This window comes from Lycium ferocissimum, chromosome 9 (genome assembly GCF_029784015.1).
Source record: "Lycium ferocissimum isolate CSIRO_LF1 chromosome 9, AGI_CSIRO_Lferr_CH_V1, whole genome shotgun sequence".
NCBI lineage: Eukaryota > Viridiplantae > Streptophyta > Magnoliopsida > Solanales > Solanaceae > Lycium > Lycium ferocissimum.
Window position 1 is genome coordinate 64,579,218 of NC_081350.1, and position 15,360 is coordinate 64,594,577.

Below are 15,360 nucleotides of genomic sequence, written 5' to 3' on the forward strand. Positions count from 1 at the left end.
TTTTCGAACCCCCTTAGTGAAAATTCTGGATCCGTCACTACCTCGAAGTATACCCAAGAAACTAATTTGCATAGAAAGTCCATGTTAGAGAAAAAACATTATGTAATCAAACACACAGGTAGGTTAATTAGGCTCCAGCAAGACACCCAGGCAACTTTCCTTTCAGAAAGAGATGATGTATTTATCTTCTGGTTCTTATTTTTATCATACTAGTACAGATTTGTCATATGACAAAAGATAAGAATGAAGTCATGGAGAATTCAGAATGGTTATGTCAGCAGATGAGATGAATGACTCATGAACCAACTAGTCCCTTTGCAAAATATCAGTTGAAATAATTCCAAGCCTCTTTCTAGGTAGACAAATATCACACGCACGCCTTTGTGACAGTTACTTTGGGACCGGCAAATGTTGATGGCCTTAGTGTTCCTCTTGCAAAGGTGATCCCCAACTCCAATTAATCCTGTAAATACAAAGCAAATGCTTAAGTAACTCCAATTAATACTGCCATGTAGTGAAGAATTGGAAGCTATCAAGAATATACTGAGGTGGTGCAGATTGTTATTGAAGCAACAAATATATTGGTTGAATGTAAAATAAAACACAATGATAATTAAAAAATGCATTCCCAATGCAAAGAGGAGTCGTTACACACATTATGAGCCCCACATCGGTGACTTGATATGACTGTAAGATACAGTGTTTGAAGGATAGAAAAGAATTGTATTTCATGTTTCTTTAGACTACACACCCTTCTTTCACATGTAAAGATAAACACATATCCGAAGACATTTGTTATTCATGTTTCTTCCAACAGATTGTTTACTCAGTCAGGAGAGAATTATATACGCATGTAAATCAACAAGTAAAATAGAAATATTCATATAAATGAATTAAACGAAAGGTGACGCGAAGTTTCTAAAGCTGAAAAAAATGACAAACCTCATCTTCATCATCATCTGATCCCCCGTCTTCTTTTTTCTTCTTGAGACAGGTTGTGCCATCCTCCTTGTTGATAGGTAACTTCATTGCTCCAAATGGCGTGTCCACATTAATATGACCTTTCATGGTGTAGCCAGTACCTCTCCCTCTGAGCATGTCCCAAAGAGCAGAACCAAAATCCTTCGGCCTGAACGTTATAGGAAGATCCATGTAGCTGATTCCATTTTTTCCAATCTTAGCAGATTTCTCGAGCTCGGCACCACCAATGTTGACATCGGATAGCCAAACATCATAATCAAGTCCATTAAGCGCTAGGTCAAAGTCATTCTTGTTTTCTAACTTCAATTTAAGAACAGCAACCGTTTCTTCGGAAGAGAATTTCTTAAGATGGATCTTCTCAAGATCAATATCCGGCTTGTGAGGTACAGGAATCTCGCCCTTTTTCTCAAGAGGCAAAGTTAGCCTACCAAAAACAGGTACATCAACAATGAGGTCTACCTTGATCCTATAGGGAATGATGCTTCCAGGCTTTATATCACGATACGTGCTTTTTATGTCATCATAAACCAAATTAACGGGTATTTTGACAGTTTCTGAACCGTGTGCATGGATTGTTCCAGCATCAGGGATCAATCCAGAAACCAGTTTCCTTCCATCACTCTCGATCAAGTAATTTATGTCGATGAGAGGGATTGGAATGGGGTTTGGGTTCTTCACTAGCACATCTGCTACTATTTCAGCCTTTTTAAGATTGATATGAGGGAAGTGAACTGCAGTAACATCTGCTGTCGGTTTCCCAAATCCTACTTTTTTCTCGATTTTTTCACCAACATCTTCGATGAAGTCCTTAACTTTCTCAACAAATCCACCATCCTTTTCTTCATCTTCTTTATCCTCCTTGTCTTTGTTCCGGAAAGACCTTCCAACCTTTTCCGGTTTCTCTGACGATGACATTGCTTAGAAGCTGAGCAAAAATTGATGTCCAACGAGTTAGATAGCAGATTGATCGATTATTTTGAAAATGCAAGTTCACTCAGTGGCGGAGTCATGATTTTCACTAAAGGGGTTCAAAAATATAAAAGAGTAAAAAACGAGGAAGCCAAGGAGGTTCAACATCTACTATTTATACGTAAAAAATAATTTTAACCTCGTGTATACATGGCAATTTTTTGCCAAAGAGGGTTCGAGTGAACACCCTGGACACCACTTGACTCCGCCCCTGAGTTCACTAGCAACTAGCAATAAACAGATGAATATATAGAAGCCAAAAAACTAAAAATTAGAGTGTAAATTTAAATAAAGATTAATCGAACAGTTTAACATCCTCCAAAGGCACAGTTGAACATATATAGACAACGTTTTTACAGCAGCATAAGATATTTGAACGTTGAAAATAATCATACATATCTCAACACTTAGGAGTCATTTGGTAGACTGTATAAGAACAGTATTGTATAGGGTTTATTAGTAATATACTGGATTACTTATTATCCACGGTTTGATTTGGTGTATTAAGAGCAGTTTTGTCTTTAACCATTCTTATCCATGTATTAATAACTCTTGTGTTGTTGTATAAGAATAGAACTTCCTCCGTCCATTTTTACTTGTCCTCTATACTAAAAACAGATGTCAAATTTTACTTGTCCAGTTTGAAAAATCAAGAGATAATTTACCATTTCATACCTGTTTTGAAAACTTCAACGAATTGTTAGTGACTGCACAACTTTTAAAGAATGTTTGATTGATTTCAATCATGAGATGACTTAATATTAATTAGGAGTGATATAATAAAATTTTCATTCTATTTATGGCTCCTTAAGGGTGTACCAAGTCCATGCAGGACAAGTAAAAATGGACGGAGGGAGTACCGAATAAGGTGTATAACTAATACATGTATTAGGTTGAAAAACACTATCAAACAAGGGATTAATAATACCAAAACTAATAGATTTATTATTTTCTCTAATACATCCTACCAAACGATCTATTACAGTTAATTTGATACTCCCACCGTTTCAACTTGTTTGTTTGGTTTCGACTTGACACGAAATTCTAAAAGTAAACAAGACTTTTGAATGTTGTGGTCTTAAATGAAATATTTGTATAATGTACCCAAATGCCCTTTAATCTTGTGGTCTTAAACATACCATGTGGAAAGTTAGAAGTAACGAGTTGCCACAAAAGAAAAGAAGCATTCTTTTTAATCGGATTACAATTGAAAGTACGGAAAAGGGCCTAAAATGCCCTTGAACTATGGGATTTGGTACAAAAAAGCCCCCCGTTTACCTTTCCGCTCTAAAATGCCCTTATTTTTAACGGCAGGGGTATTTTCTGCCTAATAGATGGAAATAAGGCAATATTGTACCAAATCCCATAGTTCAGGGGCATTTTAGGCCCTTTTTCGAAAAAATAATTAAATTTTTTATTTATTATGTTGCACGTTTTAATTGTTTAGTTTTAAAATTAACCTAAACTAATTATATCCCAACACAAAATTCGGATCCACCTAACCCGCCCCGACTAAAAATGGTGATTGTAGCAGTATCTGTCCCCGCCGGTGGGCCACCATTAATCTCCACCGTCCTTTCCTCTATTGAAACAGCCCAAAACCTCCATTAAAACCACCACCGTAACAACGCTCATCCAAACGGCCCATCGAGCCACCATTAAATAGCCAATATTCTTGACAGTGTTATGGTGGTGGTTTTAATTACCCTTAATTTCACTTGAAACCCAATAACTATATAAGGGAACCCTGAATTTCACTTGAAACCCAGTAACCATATAAGGGAAAGTAATGGGAATGTTCATGTGGTGGAATTGATTACTCTTAATTTCACTTGAAACCCAGTAACTGTATAAGGGAAATTAATGGGAATGTTCATGTGGCAAAAATGATTATCCGGAAATATTCATTTTAAAAAATATTACACTTCATAATTGCCTGAGATAACCATCCATGCAGTTCAATTAATAACCGTTCTTTTAACAGATTAGATTATTTGTTTACATAGAACCACCAGCCAAGAATATTGGCTAGTTAATGGTGGCTCGATTGGCCGTTTGGATTAACGGTGTTATGGTGGTGATTTTAATGGAGGTTTTAGGCTGCTTCAATAGAGGAAAGGACGGTGGAGATTAATGGTGGCTCACCGGCGGGAACGGATGTTGCTACAGTCACCATTTTAAATCGGGGCGGGTTAGGTGGATCTGAATTTGGTGTTGGGATATAATTAGTTTAGGTTAATTTTAAAACTAACCAATTAAAATGTGCCACATAATAAACAAAAAATTTAATTATTTGTTCGGAAAAGGGCCTAAAATGCCCCTGAACTATGGGATTTGGTACAATATTGCCTTCTGTCCATCTATTAGGCCAAATATATCCCTGCCGTAAAAAATGAGGGCAATTTAGGCCAAATAGGTTGACCGCAGGGACATTTATAGCGCAAAGGTAAATGGAGACATTTTTGTACCAAATCCCATAGTTCGAGGGCGTTTTAGGTCCTTTTCCGTTGAAAGTAAGACAAACAAATTAAATCAGAGGGAGGAATCAAAAATTTTGGGTTGAGTGGGAAAAAAGGAGAATTTGATCAATGCCATCATCTCAGAAGGGAAACGCTTAACATCAACAAATGAAAAGATTGAAAGTTCATCCCAAGAAGGAAAAAGAACAGATAGAAAGCACAGAATGTGGAAATTTGATCACGATTAACAAATAAAATGAAGAATTACCTGATAAGTAGAAATAAAATTTGGAATTTCTGGAAATAGGAACAATGAGATGGGAAAATGGAAAGCCATAGTAAGGTGATCTGAAAACGGGAGGGAGTGCGAGGCTCTTGGACTTCCCAACACGTCTTCTCCCATTTTATTCAGTTAGTCGCGTGGTCTATTTTAGCAATAGCACACATTTTATTAGAGTACATATCTTATGTTTAATTAATGAAAGTATATATTCTTGGTTTTGTTTATTATCCATTAACGAGCCTTACACTCTGAGTTTTCTCTGCTAAGCACGGAATGGAGCCTCGGAGTAATGTGACCTACAAGTCACGAGTTAACTCGAAAGAATAACTAATGCTTTAGCATTATCAGAGATAATTACATCACATTCCGGATCTACACTTTCTCCGCCTTTGCTAACTCGTGACGTTGTGCGCACGGCGCCCCCCTTTTTTTTTTATTGCTCAATGCGACCGATGCAATCCAATAGCCACCCAAGCTCTAGATTCCAAATTAGAAGTAGTATGTTTTAAAGAAAAAACCAATTATAAGTTTCATCAATTTTCAAGATGCAGAACACAAATACTCCCTCCGCCCCAAAATAAGTGTCCTCTTAGCAAAAATCAAAACCAATAAATACGATGTAGAGTCTACTAACCTATCCCTATTTATTATGTTTTTTTGAGAATTGAGTAATATTAAAAAGGATTACTTCTTTAATGCTAAGGACATAATTGAAAACACTTGTCAAATTTTTTCTTGAATTCCTAAAGTGACACTTATTGTGGGATGGAGGGACTAAGTGATATGTTGCCGTAAGTTTTCACCAAAAAAAAAAAAAAAAAAAAAATGAAAACAAACAAATACTATCATTTGCTATCTTCTTTTCCTTTCATTGACTAATCATAAACCCAACTCCTAAGAGATTCAGAAAAAAAAACGGATCCAACTATCAGTCCCAGATAATGGCCAAGGAAAAAGCCTAGCAGTTCAGTTTGCACAAAATAGTTTACAAACACAAAAACTACATTATAGCATCAGTCTCAATCCCTGAAGCAAAACTAAATTCTTTGTCAAGATTTTCCAGATTATTTTCCCATGAGTTATATGCAGACTGCTTTTTTTTTCTTTTTTCTTTTTTTTTGAGAAAGTATATGCAGACTGCATTTTCATTCTGCCGACAGCTCTTCCACACCCTAACTTCAATGATGGGAACAACCTCTGCACTCCACTGAACAACAGTTCTCCGGCTTATTATATTTTTGAATGAATAGTGGTCAATCCTTTGGGAGTGGCCTTTCCTAAGTCAACCTAACCGGTTACCTTGGAAAGGCCCTAAATTGGCCTTCGCTTTTACCCCTTAAGGAAATTAGTGAGTTGCATATAGATTTAGCCAGATTGTCTCAGAACACAGGAACAACTGCACAGCAAGAAAGAAACCTGCATAAAAAGCCAGTAGCTGCAGAACCACTTGAAATATCAGCAGCATGTATTTTGAATCTACAATAAAAGGTTGCGTGTATTTTGTTAGCGCAGTATGATGTATGTACTTTATACAAAGTTTAGTCCCGTCTAGCATCTGCATGTCTCGTACTGTACAAGCGCTTCTATTACAAGCATACAACTCCATAAAACATTAAAGAAATCTCAACAACATCAAGGGTTGATATTTAGTAGGAAGCTCGTAAATCTCTATCATTAAGTACACGTGACTCAGTACTACCTAACCAACAGGACTTCACAAATCACAATAGGAATATCGTCACCCCAACAGAGAAAGAATATTTGTTGCGTTGATGCAGGACATAAGAAAAATAAACAGGTTTACTACGTCAATCTAATTTCAGTCGCACTTGTCCTCCACCGAAGGTAAGCTGTCCATGGGTAAGAGAAAAATAAGAAAATTGGAGAAAACAACAGAGGCCTAATTTATCCATCCAACAAGTAAATTTTATCGTCTAAATGATGGAGGAAGGGAGCACTCACATGATTTACTTATTGCTGAACTTCATCAATCTGGCTATGTCTTCACTGTGTTATTGAACAAAGAGCACCCAGCTTTTGTTGGGAGTTGCATCTCAGCCTATATAAAAAGAGATGGAAAGAGTAGGAACTAACATAACTTTTGCAGACAGCAGTTTACTATAGAAAAATATTCTTCTGTTAGCTTTTAACACTTACTGAGGTTATTGGTAAGACCTGAGTCTCAAACTTAAAATATTGATAAGAAATGTTGCTGATATATCTCATTATATGATTTGTGGTTTAAATTATTCAATCAATCAACTACACCTCAATTCTAAACTAGTTGAATACGGCTATTTGAACCCTCTAGGTGGTTTACACTATTATAACAACTACTACGCCTCAGTCCCAAACAAGTTCATTCATATAGGTGGTTTACACTATTACTTATCAAAATTTAAAGTAATTCACATTAGTATAGAATCCAAAATTCTGAAGACATTTCACTTTGAAAAGTAAGAGAAGTATACATGTGCTATATGACAGAGGAATGAAGAAGGAATGACTGAAGCACAATAAGATACAGCTACTGGTTTTCCTATTCTATACTTCAATGACCATCTTCCACAATGAAGCTCCCTTCATCGGAATGATCTTTGATAATGCCGCGGAGATACTCTAACTGCTCAAACCCTCCTCTGAGCTCTTCCCACTGCAGGTTACAATCAACAAGGACCACTTAGTCAAATTGCGATTTCTCTTTTTTATGTCTATGCTCAAAAAGAAATGCAAAAAGATTTGCATACTTGAGAATGAGACCTGAACTATGTTCACAAATTGTTAATATGTGTGGAAGAAGGTAAATACAACATCAGACAATCATCTAACAATTGAAGCTGCTCTGAATAGTTTTCCTCGTTTAATTGAAGTGCCGTTCTATCATAATAAACACCAAGGGAACTATGCATAAATCGAACAGCTCTCACAAGAAGAGAATGATTTTAATAACTTATTTCCTCTCCCTGCAAAAAGATAGCTGTGAAATTTTTTATCCCTTAAAGTTTGTCATAACAACCCAAACTTCTGGGGAGCAACTTGTCATGGGGTCACATGCAACTTCTCACATTGTCTGGCACTTAGCAAATGGATCTTTCGGTAATGGTTCATAGGAAGTCAATACTTACTCACCCTTCAAAATAGATAAGACGTCCTAAACATACACATCAGCAAACTGGGGTCACCCCAATTGACTCTAAAGGCTGTTTGTCTGATGTATAAATGGGGGAATTGACATGGAGGCTTGCTATTACAGTATCACTTGGTTTTCTCATTTTTCTAAGACAGGGGTGAAGTATAATGCTAAACCCAGACCCTTGCTTCCTACAAGCTTTGTTTGTATCACGCCTATCAATCTGCCTGTCTATTTTTTCTGTGACATTTAGTTGCTCATTAAGTAAGTGATGAATGACGGTGGAAATCATTTAATCCAGGGGAGTAAGTGAACCTAATGTTGGGACTTGGGTGGAAATCCTTCAGTACTTCCCACGTCACCACTAGTTTTCTCCCTTTTTTGGGGTAGGAACCAGAAGGCAAGAAGTAGTTCACAAAAAATGTCTCTCATTCAGATTAACTAAGATACTAAGATAAGAATGCCGATAACCTCCACTCAGATATAACTGATCAAAACTGGAAATATGTCAAAACTCACTTCCTGATGAGGGACAGATATGAGCTTCCAACTAGCAGCAGCGATAGATCTCCGTTTTAGCATTGTATGTCCCAAGGGCGATCCTGCAAGGAGGTAACAATGTCATTAGCTTTTGAGAAAATGTTACTACATTTTAATATTTTGGGAGACAGATAATAATGAAAATCATGATACTAACATGTCTACAGATGATAAAGAATTAATAAGAAGCTATAAACACCTGAGTTCCTTGAGAAATGAGTAGGGCCGTCTATCTCAAGAGCAACTCTTTTGTCAATGACCGCTGCGTCCAGAGTATAACCATCCACCGCATATTCTTTTACCCAATCTAACCCAGTGCTGACAAGAAGGCGAGCAACCTCCTTCTGAAATGAGGAAGTAACCTTCTGATTAAACCGTTTTGTCCTTCCAGCACTGGAAATTTTTTCCTCCAGTTCTCCTTTTAGGGATAAGTCAAGATGTGAGTACTCTAGCTTGAGACATTGGTTCACAAGATGAACTTGGGAAGCAAACATGATATCTTCTCTATACTGTTCAGATATCCGTTGCTCCTCAAAATAGCTGAGAGTGTTCCATACATTGGCAAAGAAAGCTCGATTCATCTGCCCAAGAACAGCATAAGACCATGCTATGTTACCTAGCTGATCCCTGTTAAAAACTAGCACGGGATTGTTAATTTCTCCAGAATCAACATCTGGTGTTCTTTCTTTACTCAAGCTACATTTGAATTGATTAGCGTCACTAAAAACATTATCAAGTGCATCAAGCATGGGACCAGCTTGCTCATAGAGAGAAGCAAAAGCCCACAAGACTTGAGCAATCTCTTGAGGCTGAAAAGTATGAATTATGTCTGAGGCCCTCCTTGCTAACCCCGAAAATAGTTCTGGAGCAGAATGCTGCATTGACGCAAACGCCCCAGCTATATTAGCAACATTTTGTGAATTGAACTCATCAACCATAGTTGACACTACTTCTGCCACTCTGTCCATTTCTGTCAAATAAAGAAGCTCGCCACCAATCTTCGACAGTGCCCACGCGATATTTGAAACACCTTGGGCTGAGCACTCAGGCAAAGCAGTCATAGCAATGCTTACAAGCATACACATCTCTCTTTGGCGAGCAAACGCCAACCGTCTACTCCTAGTCATTGACACTTTCTCCATGTTCTTCGCTATCCTATGCAACGACGTGGCTATATTAAATGGAGAAAGAGGCGAAGGGCTGAGCCCTTTCGCAACGGCTGACACAGTCTCAGCAGTAACTTCTAACACTTCTTCAGCTGTCATTGCTTCAACAATCGCTTTATTCAAGCTAATCTCTTTCTTACGATCCGATGGTCCTGCAAACTCAGATAACCGTTGGACAAATGTTTCCATGGTTTTAGCTTTCTGTTCCTCAAACATACCATCAGCAAAAATGCTTACATTCCTCCTAAGGTCACTTCTATTGCCCATAGGAACTTCACCATCCAAATCCAAATCTTCATCATCAGAGTCGAATTCCGCGTCTACATCAATTTCTTCATTTGAGTTTTTCTTATCAACCTTGGATTTAATTTTCTTCTTCTTTGTTTTGGTCTTTTTATTGCCACTAACCATATTCTTTATAACAGGAGTCAATCCCCTAGCTTCAATAGACTTGAGAGCAACTTTCCTAGCATTCATACACCAATCCATTGTTTCAGTCTCCTTAAGCAATCTTGATTTTATTTTCTTTTTCTTTTTCTCAGGAATAACATCTCCAGATGTCTCCATCTTTCCAAGGAACTTTGCTTTCCAATCCACATTGGTGAGGTCCTCATCGACCCGATTTTTATCACTATCATCATCTTCTTCTTCTTCTTGATTTTCAACCAAAGTTTTAGTCCCTAAGCAATAAGTTTTGGGGGATAGTATATGAAACTTGGAAAATAACTTTATTTTTGGATTACTAGTTAAAAATGCAGTCCTTGCAGGATCAAGAAGCAAGTAATTTCTCATTGTGATATTGGAAGTAGGTATCTGGAAACTAGGGAATGTGTTAATAGCAGTTGCTTCCATGATAATTGTTATGCAAAATTACCACAAACCATCAAATTTGTAGAGCAAATAATCAAATGGAAACCAAATAAAAGTGCAAACCAACTTGTACAAATCACAAAGAAGCATGAAACACTCTTTACCAAACAGAAAGCAAGAATCTTTGAAGTTGGAAGCTATGGAAGAGTGGTGCTGCTTCAATGGTGATGGCCAAAGAAGATAAATAATCCATTAAGACGGTGTCATTTCAAGTTGGCGGGTCATAATTTGGGCCCAATAAGTATTGTTCTCGGGCAATTCGCACGAATGTCCTTATTTTCGGGTGGTCTTTAATTTTTGTCCCTCAAATTTGAAATCTTTAACTTTTGTCCTTCGCTAAAAATCCCTTGATTTCTGATTCGAACCCCCGCTCAATCAAAAATTTTAAAAAAAATTCTCAAGGTAGATTGGATTCGCAAGGCATAATTTTACCTTCAAAATTCTGTCTTAAGGTAGAATTTTGCCTCAATACCAACAATTAGTGCTAAAATTGCAAGGATAGCACCACCAACTGCTGCTCCAACAATAATGCCTGTACTACTAGATTTCTTTTACTCTGCGGATGCCCCTGGAGAATAGCATACACATTGACTCAGACTTCTAACTATCAACTTCACTAAGATGAAATGCTAAGATGTAGTTCCATAGTGTTCCAAACAATAATTTGAATTTTCAGCAGTCAATTAATGAATAAGTTTTTCAGCAGTCAATTAATGCCTGTACCTTCAGCCTAAAACTCTGCCTTGCGAACCCAAACATCTGTCTTGCGAATTTTTTTATTTTTTTTTTACTGAGCTAGGGTTCGAACCCTGAACCTCAGGGTATTAGGCGAAGGACAAAAATTAAAGATCACCAATTTGAAAGGCAAAAATTAAAGACCGCCCCAAAAGAAGGACAATCCGCGCAAAAAAAAAAAATACTGCTCTCTACCCAAATACTATTTGGGCCTTGGGAATGCTAATGATTTGGTATGTAATAGAAGTCCACAAGCCTAAAAGAGACAAGTTTTTGCGCGAATTGTTTTTGGACTTCTTTAATTTTTGCTCCTGCTTCTCACTTAATAAAAATTGTGGGCCAAGTACCCTCATTCGCTGGTATAAGAAATTAGAGATTCTGGGTTCGATCATCCCCAACAGAGTCAAAAAAAAAAAAATCGCAAGGCAAAGTTTCATAAAAACGTTGCCTTGTCCGACATAGTTATGTAGAAATTAAGTTATCTGGCATAAGTTGTGTACTCCCTCCGTCCCAATTTAAGTGATGTAGTTTGACTGGGCACGGAGTTTAAGAAATAAAGGAAGATTTTTGAATCTTGTGACCTAAAACAAGCCAAATATATTTATATGCTTATAAATAATCTCATTAAGCGTAAACGGTAAAGTTTAAAGTTAAATTTTCTTTTAGGACTGACTAAAAAGAAAAGTGTGTCATATAAAATGGGACAAAGGGAGTAGTAACTAACTCGCTCGGCATAAGTTTATAGAAACTTTGTCTTGTCCGGCATAAGTGTTGCATTATCCAGCAAAAGTTATGTAGAAATGAAGTTATGCCGGCTAACTTAATTTCTACAGAACTATGCCAGACAAGGAATAGTTTCTATGTAACTTTGTCCGATAAGGCAAAGTTTCTATGAAATTTTCCTTGCGAAATTAGGTCATAGATCCGAATTTCTTTTTTTATTTTCTATGTTAGGGGTATTTTTGGCCAATTTTTTTTACTTAAAGCACCAAAGGGCAAAAATAAAAGACTAGCGATTTGAGGGACAAAAATTAAAGACCAACCCAAAATAGGGGCATTGTGCGAATTGCCCTAAAAGAGAATTTTATACAATTTTTTGCTCTGATCGCCCTTCTTACGGACTGGTCTTTAAGTTTTGCCCCTCATATCTGTAGTCTTTAATTTTTGCCATGCTGCTTACTTAATGAAAATATTCAAATATACTTCGTTCGGCTTAAGTTTTGTAACATTTTTATCTTCAGAAACTGAACTTTTGCCTTATGTAGGAATGAAGTTATGCGGCATAAGTTATGTAGTATTTTCCAGATTATGTTGAGTGTTGAAAGTTTTGCCTTTTCCGACATAACATGTGTGGATGTGATGATATATATACCGAAGCTAAACGCTAACTATGCCGAGCGAAGTCTAAACTTATGCCTTTTATAGATTTTGTTGAATGTTGAAAGTTTTGTCTTGTCCGACATAACTTATGAGATGCTATGATATATAAGTCGAAGCTAAACGCTAACTATGCCGGTCAAAATTTAGTTAATGCTGAAGGGCAAAAATTAAAGACCACCCCGAAATAGGGGCATTTGTGCGAATAACCCAATTTCATACGGATAAGCTATTTTTAAGTGAAAAGTATAACTATTTAGGGTAATCATATAACTATTTAGGGTAATCATACTTTATTACGAAATGTAATACTCCCTCCGTCTCAATTATGTGATATAGTTTGACTAGGCACGGTATTTAAGAAAGAACAAAAGACTTTTAAAATTTGTGGTCCAAAACAAGCCATAAATATTTGTGCTACTTCTAAATCATTTCATTAAGGATAAAAGGGGAAGTTTTAAGCTAAATTATTTTTAAATATATAAATGTATCATTTTTTTTGGGACAAGCTAAAAAGAAAAGTGTATCACATAAATTGGGACAGAGAGAGTAAGACTTCACTAATTACAACAAAATAATTTAAAAAGTAAGGGATTAGGCACCAATTATACAAATTTTAGACTCTAATCTTCCTCATCTTCTGTCCCTCTCTCTTTCTCTTTGTCACCAAGCACACCCACGACGAGAATATATATTAGTGATGAAATTTGGTACTCAAAATCAGAACTTGAGAAGAAAAAAGTTTCACATCCTTTGCCTTTGAATTAGAAAGCGAGATCAAAAGAGCCGGCTACACGGGAACAAGATATGTATAACCGAACTCGTATGGTAAATTCATAAATTTTTTATCTAATTAAGTAACTACAATTTTTCCATTTTTAAGAAATGACTGTAAGAAATGATTACAAAGTTGTAAAGTCCATTAAAAGCCCCATTGACAACCATTAAAATGTTTTGAAGCTTTGAATTCCAAAATCGTGTTTTGCAAATTTATCTTTTGTGTGAATTGGGATTGTCGCAAACGATTGGGAATATCATTTGGAGTTTGAATGTCTATTTGCGGGATCTTGGTGAAGATTGTAGTTGGCTTTGGTTGGAATTTCATATTGAAACTTGAAGAGAAAGAGCAACAATATTGTTTTTTCCATATCCCAATATATAAATAAATTATATGGATTTTGTATTTCGGGTATATGCTATTTGTATGTCCATATATCACTCGACATAAAGTGACATACATATGACATACAAAATACGTATAAACGACAAACAAAATACACACAACGATATAATTGTATGCAAGCTGTATGTTTTGATCGGATTGTATACAATAAAAAATTTGTACGCAAGTTGCATGTGTTGATCGAACTGTATGTATTTTGTAAAAGGACTTTTCTTACTTCTTTAAAACCCAAAAATTTCGTTAAAGCGGGTAATTGATGTCCAATTTTTGTATCTATAGGAAAAAATCTCTAGGCAAGAATCTGAAGGGCTAACTACGAAAATGTACACTTTTTGCAAGCGTTTACTGCAGTGTAGCCATAAAACGCCATTTAATTAACTTGGGCTAACAAAAATCACCAGTGATATACAACACTCAAAATACCCGGGAAAAAAGATTTTCTCAGCTAGTATAGTTGGAATTCATTGAAAACACGTATATGAGAAAATATACAAAAATTTAGGAGGAATGGAGGTGATTTGAGTTGCTATGGAGTAAAAAATCGTAGTTGAAATCTGGTTGCAATATTTCACTACAACACATGTATCTCACACACAAGTATACATGAATCTATACAAATATACAAGGGATACACATGACATACATATGGGATACGTCAATGATATACAGTTATACATGCAAAAACTTCATCTTCTTCCATCGAACCGAAACTCAGATTTCAACTCAAACAACCTCAATCTTCACCAAAATTGTCCTAAAATTGGGATTCACGCTGCTGAAGATGTACCTAATCTATTGCAATAACATCCACTCAAAACAAATTCAAATTTTGATAACCCGAATTTTCAAACTCGAGCTTAAGTGAGCTTCAATGACTTTCAATCGGGTTTTAGCTCATCTCTTTACTTTCAAAGCAATCAAACAGTATTCTATCCATGAAATTGACTCCCAAAGATGTACCCAATGTACTCCACCAATAACTAATAAAACAAAATCCAATTTCGAAAAATCGAAATTTCGAACTCAAGCGAGCTTCAATATGGGATTTACTGGTTTATTATCTAATCGTGTATTAACTATGAGTTTCCTTACAAAACATAATAAAGATCAACTGATGTCTACTTATATATAGATTTGTGTGATAAGTCGTGCCAAAATTAAAAGCTACTCCATCCGTTTCAATTTAAGTTTCTTATTTTCCTTTTTGGTCTGTCTCAAAAAGAGTGACTTTTTCTATATTTAACAAGTTTTTCAGTTCCAGCATTTTACATGGCAAGTTTATGATCAAGATTTAAAAGACTACACACATCTCTAATTTAAAACAACAATATTCAAAAGTCTCCCTTTATTTCTTAAATTATGTATTTAATCAAACTAAAACACTTAAATTGGGACGAAGAGAGTAAAAGTATTGTCTTCTAGTTCGTAAGTGCGGCTTTAGACTGCCGAATTGCTTTGGGAACTGTAATGACCCGTTTGGTCATTGTAGTACTTTTGACCCATTGACCCTTCCCCGAGCCCTATTAGTATGATTTTGACCTACGGGGATGCGTGGTACGGTTCCCGAGGTGAGCAGGCGAGATTTATGATGTCTTTTACGAAATAAAGCCTTAAAGTAAAAACGTTTGACCAATAGTTGACTTTTGGGTAAACAGACCTTTTCGAAA

General features: G+C 36.2%; 2 protein-coding genes across 4 annotated transcripts; both read right to left on the bottom strand.

Annotated features, from left to right (window-relative positions):
• Positions 1-79: 79 nt before the first annotated feature.
• Positions 80-6,751, bottom strand: LOC132031485 (uncharacterized). Of its 2 annotated transcripts, none has more exons than XM_059421471.1 (3): positions 6,655-6,751; positions 943-1,906; positions 80-463 (listed from the first exon to the last, which is right to left on the bottom strand). In XM_059421471.1, exons 2-3 carry the CDS (start codon positions 1,894-1,896, stop codon positions 458-460), a joined length of 960 nt encoding a protein of 319 aa, XP_059277454.1. In that variant the 5' UTR covers positions 1,897-1,906; positions 6,655-6,751; the 3' UTR covers positions 80-457. The 2 variants fall into 2 exon arrangements, with proteins under 2 accessions (XP_059277454.1, XP_059277453.1); XM_059421470.1 differs by lacking the exon at positions 6,655-6,751 and adding an exon at positions 4,678-4,821 and having other exon boundaries at positions 81-463.
• Positions 5,635-10,613, bottom strand: LOC132031484 (RAP domain-containing protein, chloroplastic). Of its 2 annotated transcripts, XR_009408282.1 has the most exons (5): positions 8,562-10,613; positions 8,342-8,424; positions 7,164-7,345; positions 6,655-6,751; positions 5,635-6,542 (listed from the first exon to the last, which is right to left on the bottom strand). XR_009408282.1 is itself a non-coding variant. In XM_059421469.1 (3 exons), the coding sequence occupies exons 1-3, from the start codon at positions 10,378-10,380 to the stop codon at positions 7,244-7,246; spliced, it is 2,004 nt and encodes a 667-aa protein (XP_059277452.1). In that variant the 5' UTR covers positions 10,381-10,613; the 3' UTR covers positions 7,081-7,243. The 2 variants fall into 2 exon arrangements, 1 of the variants encoding a protein (XP_059277452.1); XM_059421469.1 differs by lacking the exons at positions 5,635-6,542; positions 6,655-6,751 and having other exon boundaries at positions 7,081-7,345.
• Positions 10,614-15,360: the final 4,747 nt, after the last annotated feature.

Bases quoted from the DNA above. Each gene is read 5' to 3' on its own strand.
- LOC132031485 (XM_059421471.1), bottom strand. From the start codon at position 1,896: ATGTCATCGTCAGAGAAACCGGAAAAGGTTGGAAGGTCTTTCCGGAAC.
- LOC132031484 (XM_059421469.1), bottom strand. From the start codon at position 10,380: ATGGAAGCAACTGCTATTAACACATTCCCTAGTTTCCAGATACCTACT. The intron at 8,425-8,561 runs GTGTTTATAGCT...ACCTCCTTGCAG, and splicing joins TCATTTCTCAAGGAACTCAG to GATCGCCCTTGGGACATACA. The intron at 7,346-8,341 runs GTGAGTTTTGAC...TGTAACCTGCAG, and splicing joins TATCTGTCCCTCATCAGGAA to TGGGAAGAGCTCAGAGGAGG.